Source organism: Chaetura pelagica, unplaced genomic scaffold, assembly GCF_000747805.2.
Source record: "Chaetura pelagica isolate M959 unplaced genomic scaffold, ChaPel_1.0 scaffold45, whole genome shotgun sequence".
In the NCBI taxonomy this organism is placed as follows: Eukaryota; Metazoa; Chordata; class Aves; order Apodiformes; family Apodidae; genus Chaetura; species Chaetura pelagica.
Window position 1 is genome coordinate 3,064,254 of NW_009953217.1, and position 6,984 is coordinate 3,071,237.

A 6,984-nucleotide genomic window follows, 5' to 3' on the forward strand; every position below is an offset into this window, starting at 1 on the left:
TTCCTTTACCATCATTATACTGGTATGTCACTTAAAAGCCAAAATACATTGTATTTCTATAGCAGGACATCACAAAGTAGCACAGCCAAACACTTCAACAAATGCATCCAGGTGCTACTGCTTTGGAGGCCCATCAGAAATCAGTGCAGTGTGGCTATAAAGTGGGTGCTCTGCTCTCCCAGATCACTGCCTTCAAAGCATGTGTTCCCAGGGAGACAGGAAAGTGTTCATGGTTGGATGTTGATGTCTCTGCATTTTACAGCATGTAATTCATGATTTGCAGGAGAGACACTTATGCAATCAGCACTTCTTAGTGCTCCTGGTATCTGTCAGTGAGGGCTGGGTGCTCTTCTCCTTGTGCTGCCTGTTTCATCTGTCTCTAGACAGTTTATGCACTCTTGAATTGGAGGGTTTCTTCCCTCACTCAGTTCAGAATAAAAGCACTGCTCTCAGCAGCCAGCTACTTATGTGCATCAGATTTCAACAGTACTTTGTGCTTGAGTTTGGATCTTATTTATTTCTGTATCAGTCCAACTCAGTGCCAGTATAACTCCAGGAAGGGCTTGAACATAAACCTGAGGAAAGCCCATGGTAATTCAAGCCCTGTGCTGCTGAAAACACCCACTTATCCCAGCATTACAAAGATAAGATTCCTTATTCTCTGTAAAAAAGATCTGTAGTTGAATTTCCAGAAGTGTTTTACAGATGCAGCTTCTATACATTCCAGAGCACGAGCTTCCACCACAGTAAATTGTGTCTAAGGAACTTGCTGAGGTTTAACATCTTACTTCAGTCTGATCTGATATGTGATTGTTGTATTCAGAACAGAAGACACTCAAATACTAAACGACTCATCTGAAAATTAATACAGTGATTTCACATATAAACTGTAAGTAATGAAGTGTGCAAAACCTTTCAGCAATAAAAGACTGAAACCCTGATTTCAGGAATGAAAGCTTTGGCTGATTAATTTTCCTTCATCAATAAACTATTTCTCAGGGCTGAGCAAAATAGATATAAAACACCTGCACTTCTATAACAATGTGAGGAGAGCAGGGCATGTTATTCAGGAAAACTGATTTCCTAAGTAATTACTTTTCTGCTTATTGAGGTTTCAGGCTGAGCAAAGGGTCAGTGATGAAGGACTGTGCTGTCCTGTGGTAAATGAGGTTAATGCTACTACAGAGCTCTGTTTTGCAGTCTCAGGGCATGAGAATGAACCTCAGTGCAACTTGCAACACTTGCTCAAATATGAAGTGTTACTCTCTGTATGTGTGCAGGATGGATCCTGTGAGATGCCCCCATCCAAGGGATCATTTAGAAATGTGAGCAGTTTGTCTTTCTCCTTTCATTGATAATCCTCTGGATCCTTTCAGTTGGGTGTGTTGTTTGAAGTGCTTGGATGGACTTCTCAGCACTTTATAACTCCACCTCTATGCTAGAAGGGCAGTACATCAGCTTTTCTGCCAGATCCTACACTGGGACTATAAACTAGAGTTTTTTACTTTAGGATGAAGCAGAAATACATCAAAATGAAGGTGACTCTATAGTGGTAATTTGAATCCTTCTTAAGAAATTTCAAAAATATGGCAGAGCAACATAAAACATATACCTGAGCTTCATGTTTTAAATATTTATTTCCCTAGTTGCTTTGCCCAGCACCGTACATCTCAGAGGAGCTGTTGGACAAGCATGTGCACTGGAGATGAAGGACTAGGTGATACAAATTTTCTAGTGAAAGGGAAATAAAGCCCCTTTCTAATCATCTCCTGTTTTCCCACTGTAACAATTCTCCTCAAAAACACTATCACAATCCCTGATGTCCTGGTTTGAGCCAGGATAAAGCCAATTTTCCTTTTTACTGATTTTTTTTCCTTCAGTAGGCTTTCTTGTAACTAGCAACAGTGTGTTCTGCTAGGCTGATAAGACAGTGGAATGTTTTTCTAACTCCTGAGGCTTCAAGGCTGCACCTGCACTCTGCCGGCTCAGACACTATGGGGAGATCTGTGACCCCCTCATAGGAGGCTGAGTTAGACAGACAGCAAAATTGGCCAAAGATATTCCATTCCATATATCTACGTAAGCTCAAAGGAAGGTCAGAGATCACAGAAGACAACTTCCTTCCTCCTTTTTCTTCCCTTCTCTCCCGTCCATGGCCGGCGTCCGGGGAGGACTCTGTTCATCCATCATTGTCGACCCTTAGGCTCGAGATCTCCTGACCCCCATAACTCTCTGCTTTCTCCAGCAGCAGCTCCGGGATTCCTCGGGACTCTTCCCAGTTCAGGGAAGTGCTGTGGGAGTTGCTGGGGTGGGGGGAGGCGAGAGGTTTTTGCCCATACCTGAATATATCTGTATATAATTGTATATATTTTCTTGTATGATTCATTAGTGTTTTAATTAAAGCTGTGTAGTTTAGTTTTCAATCCAGCCAAGTCTCTCTCTTTTTCTCTCTCTCCTTCCCTACCTGGGTGGGAGGGGGAGGGGATCGAGAGCATTGTTGTCGGACCTGAGTCAAACTGTGACACCTGAAACAATTTTTATTTGAAAATTCCATTTCTCCAAGCTAAAATCTTCCTCTCTAGAGAAAAAACCATGACAGTCATGTGGTCCACTTTCATTTTAAAATTCAGTCAGTGGCAAAACTCAGAACATGCGCAAAGTTCTACAAAAAAAGAGCAACTCTCCAACAAGGCAAGGAAAATCCATCTCCTGCTAGCGCTGCTGGGAAGCTTGGGTTTGGGCTGCTAGCCAAGAGTGCTGCCTACAGACCAGAAGTGAAGCCAGTCTTTTTCTAATCACACACAAAACCGGTTCATTTGTCCTACACACAGTGTTCCACTGGCATAGATGAGAAAGGTCCTGCTGTGCTACTAAGGGCCACAATGTGAGCTTGAACCCCATGTTCACAACTAGAGCACCTGCATTTGTGTGCACACTGTGGTGCAGCTCTGAGACACCCACATCCCCAGCTCTGTAGAGCCACCTGGGGTTTTCCATTTGCGTTTTGCCATCCCTGCACAAAGCCCTTGCTTCCCTTCCATTCCCCCTCGGCAGACGGCCAGGATGGAGACATTGCTACTACCAAAACTGACAGCAGATGGGAGCTTTACCTGATGGGAGCTGACTCATCCCCTTTATCGAGCCAGTCCTGCGGTGGGATGATGTACATGCACCAGAGGCCCCAGTTGTAGCCGTGGGCGGCGTTGGCGTATTGCTGCACCTCAAACGTGTTGTACTTGATGTTGTCAATTGCTGGCAAGATGATCCGCTTCCGATCTTCTTTGATCCGGGTTAGGGCAGGTTCCACCCTGACAACAATACAAACAGTAAAACGTTTTTCAGCCACCCGGTAACCCCAGGTCCCACTCTGCAGCCTGATCAAACACAGTTCTCTGACGCTGCCAGCAGTGACCAGGGCAGGGCAGCGCCCAGCACAGCAGGTCACTGGCAGCACCGGAGAGCCTGGGCTTTGGTGTGGAACACTTGACTGGCAATAGCACATGAATTATTGCCTTTATGAAGCTGCAGCAGCGTTTAACACCACAAAATGTTACACTTTTTCTGATGCCTGGAGACTGTAATTTCATTTTGCAACAGGCATGAGTTAAGAAACACTGTCACCAAGAGTAACTAAATTGTTCCCTACTGGCTCCACCAGCACAATGCCTGGGAGCGATGAAATACCTGCTCTTGCTGACGAGGCCTAAAGAACAAAACATACACCAGGGACTGAATTAATTTGAAAGTTACTCAAAGGTTTTAATCTTGATTCCTAAGGACTGATCCCATTGAGTCTGGTTTGAATGACAAGTGTGGCTGCATTATGCCTTCTAAAACCTCTTTGGTGATTAGAAGATCTCCATTGCCAGATGGTGCAGAAGCAGTGAACTGCAGGACATGTGCCATCATTTCAAAAGGCTTTCAAACATCAATGTGCCCTCAACAGAAGCTACATCCAAAAGTGTTTCAGTGAAGCAAAAAGCTTCAGTGCAAACACTCGTTTCTGACCAAGGGAGCCTGAAGTTGCTATGAATTTACAGAGAAAGTGCTCCAAAGAGGTAGCAGGCTTATGTAAGGGTGGAAAGCCCTTCTCAGAGCAGCATGTGGCACTGCCCCTGGGTCGCTCCTTTGTGACTGTGTTTGCCCTTGAAATATGCTTTGAAGATTTTGCAGAGATCTCACATGGATCCTTAAAGGAACACTGGTTTGCTGCAATTCACGGGGGTAGTAGGATCTGAACACTGCTCTTTTCTCATTATTCTTTTGTTGTTGGTTAAAAGGCAATTGTTCCTTTGTGGTTTCAAGTTTGTTTCCTTAGTTGTTTTTGTTATGTTTTGATTGTTTCCATCTATTTTCTTGTGTAGGCCAACAAAAATGGACAAGTTATGAAACTAATTCAACAACTATTTTCAATCACCACTACCTCAATCTGAACTATCAAAAAATTTCTGGTATCTTTTGCAAGAAGACAGCATTTTCTCTGTACTTGAGTATTTGTCTTTAATGTATTCAGACTCTATACTGCTTACTTGAGGGCACAAAACCCTTCAGTATTGATGATGAGCTACTTATTACAAATAAACTATCCCAAAACAGTGCAAAATGAGAACATAACTAACAAAAAAGTGTCCCATCATTTCATTTGGAGACAATTCAGAGAGTTAAATTAGTTTTATTTGGATTTCTTTAGAAAAAAGACATTTGACTCTGTCAGCTGGATGTCAATAACCTAGAGCAAGACAATTTTAATAAAAAGGATGATGACAAGCATGGTAGGAAGAGAAAAATGACACCTCCAGCTACAGAAATTCCCCCTGTCCAGGAAAGCTATGAAAGAGATGCTCATCATATATGCATCATGTTTTGTTCTGTTACTCAGTTTATTCTGGGAATAAATCAATACATCTTCCCAAATGACTGGAGTGCCCTGAGGTCTCTCTTACAATTGCCTGTTACCTGCAATTTTTGTTGCAATCCTTCTACTGCCTAAACCCAGTCCCAAAGACTTCTACAGTAGCATGAAAGTGCATCATTTCAGAGGAAGTACAATCATTTCAGCTCAGGTAGTAAAGGACCTTTTTGTGATTAAAATATTTCCTTAGTAAGCAGGATATTAAGTTGCTTCTTTCCCCCCCATTTTTTGCCATTCTGTATGGTCTTTAGGCTACACTCTTGCACCCCCAAAAAGAGACCATGGGACCTACCAAATCAGGATAAGCCACTGCCTTTATCAAGATCATATTATAACTGTTTTAAAAACAACTGGATGGATGACAGAAAAATTCTTGCAAGTCCACTAAAGGAGGGAAGAATGCAGAAAAGATTAATCTGCTTTGCTCTTTCCATAATTGAATCTCTGCTTATCAACCTGGAGGCAGCAGAAGGAAACACAGCAGAACGATGGAGATCTCAGGCAGACACCCCTCTCCCATCACAAGTCAGGTATCTCCATGCAAGGCTGTGGGCACCTCTGGGCGTCCTGCAACAGCACTCCCTTCTGAAACAGAGGTTTTCAAAATATCAAACAAGAGGTATAGATGTCACTAATGACAAGACACTAATTGTTTGCCTGGAAGAAGACTCCTCCTCTTCTTGGTTGTGGAGAAGAAAAAATTGCCTTGGAGCAGGTAACTCTCCTCGTGGAGCTCTTGCAGCAGAAGCCTCATTATAAAACTGACTCTGAGTTCCTTTGTAAGAGAAATAACACATTGTGAGGTGGCCCGTTCCTGGAGCCCCTGGGCATTGCTTCAACAGACTTTGTGTGGCAAGGAAGACACAGGCTAAAGGGATTGCATCCTCCAGTGGGATCTGGTGCAAATCTCAGGACACAGTTGTAGCCAGGAACTCCCGTGGCTTGCACAAATTTATTATGTTTGGGTCTGATTTCCAGATTGTCCTGGGAGGCAGAAGAGCTGACTGCTGCCTCCTGAAGCAGAAATCTGTAAATGGATTTCCTTTGTAAGAATGAAATTCTGTCATTTTTATTCACTGCCATCTGATTCTGGAAACAGTTCTTTGACAACCAAGAAAAGACTGGGAGTTTTTAGAACTATTTTTGTCTCTCTTGGTTAGAGTTCTTTGGTCACCAAATCCTGACGTCCTCAATTACTGGGACGTTGCTGTTGATACAAAGCAAGACCGGTTTACCATCATAGAAAACTATCCTGAAGTTTCCATTTTCCTTCTACAGTTGTTTCTTGTGTGCTCATTTTGCAAGTATTTTACTTCGAAGGGTAGGCTGAGATCCTGTAATGAAAAAGCTAAAAGAGAAAAGAAATTCTTCTCCCTTAATGTCAGGTGTCTGCAATAGAACCCCCACATCCAAAGGTAATTGCCTCAAACTTTCATTCTCAGCAGAGAGAGGCAGAGGCTGGCACTTCTATAGTAAGATGCTTCTCATAATAAAGTAGACACTGAAAGTAAGTGAGATTAATAGTGTTCCAGAGGAACCTATTTTGATTATAAATGGAATTTAGCCTGCTGCTTTGCAAGACAGCTTAAAATTGGACTGCTGAAGTGTATCCCCAATAATGGTTAGAGAAAGAATGTGAAGAAAATATTTAACAGTCACTCTGATTTTCGGACCTCAGTCATGTTTCTGATTGTGTTCATCTGATACTTCTTGGAAATGTTGATCTGAGTCCTCATTTTCCTCATAGCAAGAACAACAATCCATTCCCAGCTCTGGTGCTGCTGTCACACCGGTCATCACCAAACTACTCCCGTTACTCTATGGTTGACTAGATGCCTGTGTTTTTCCAGCTGTGTGGCTAACATTTATTACTGCCTGACTTGGTGCTTTGCATCTGGATGGCACCAGGAGTGATCTCTGCAGTGTAGCACAACAGTCAAATCAAATACATAATGAAAGAGCATTAATATCTATCAATCTATTAATTTGAAATCTGACAGTTTGAACTTCCACAAAATCTGAGGCATCTGAAAGGTGTCCGTGTGATGGAAGTTCTGTCCCAGTTCCCTACA

At 42.7% G+C, this 6,984-nt stretch overlaps 1 protein-coding gene across 1 annotated transcript in view; it reads right to left on the bottom strand.

Moving 5' to 3' along the window:
- Positions 1-6,984, bottom strand: part of GALNT9 (polypeptide N-acetylgalactosaminyltransferase 9) — a gene marked incomplete at its 5' end in the record, with an annotated part of 132,203 nt that overhangs the window by 66,712 nt on the left and 58,507 nt on the right. Inside the window, one exon of the mRNA XM_009997691.1 lies at positions 3,111-3,308. Within this exon, the coding sequence (XP_009995993.1) occupies positions 3,111-3,308 (198 nt within the window). The remainder of the gene's footprint in view (positions 1-3,110; positions 3,309-6,984) is intronic.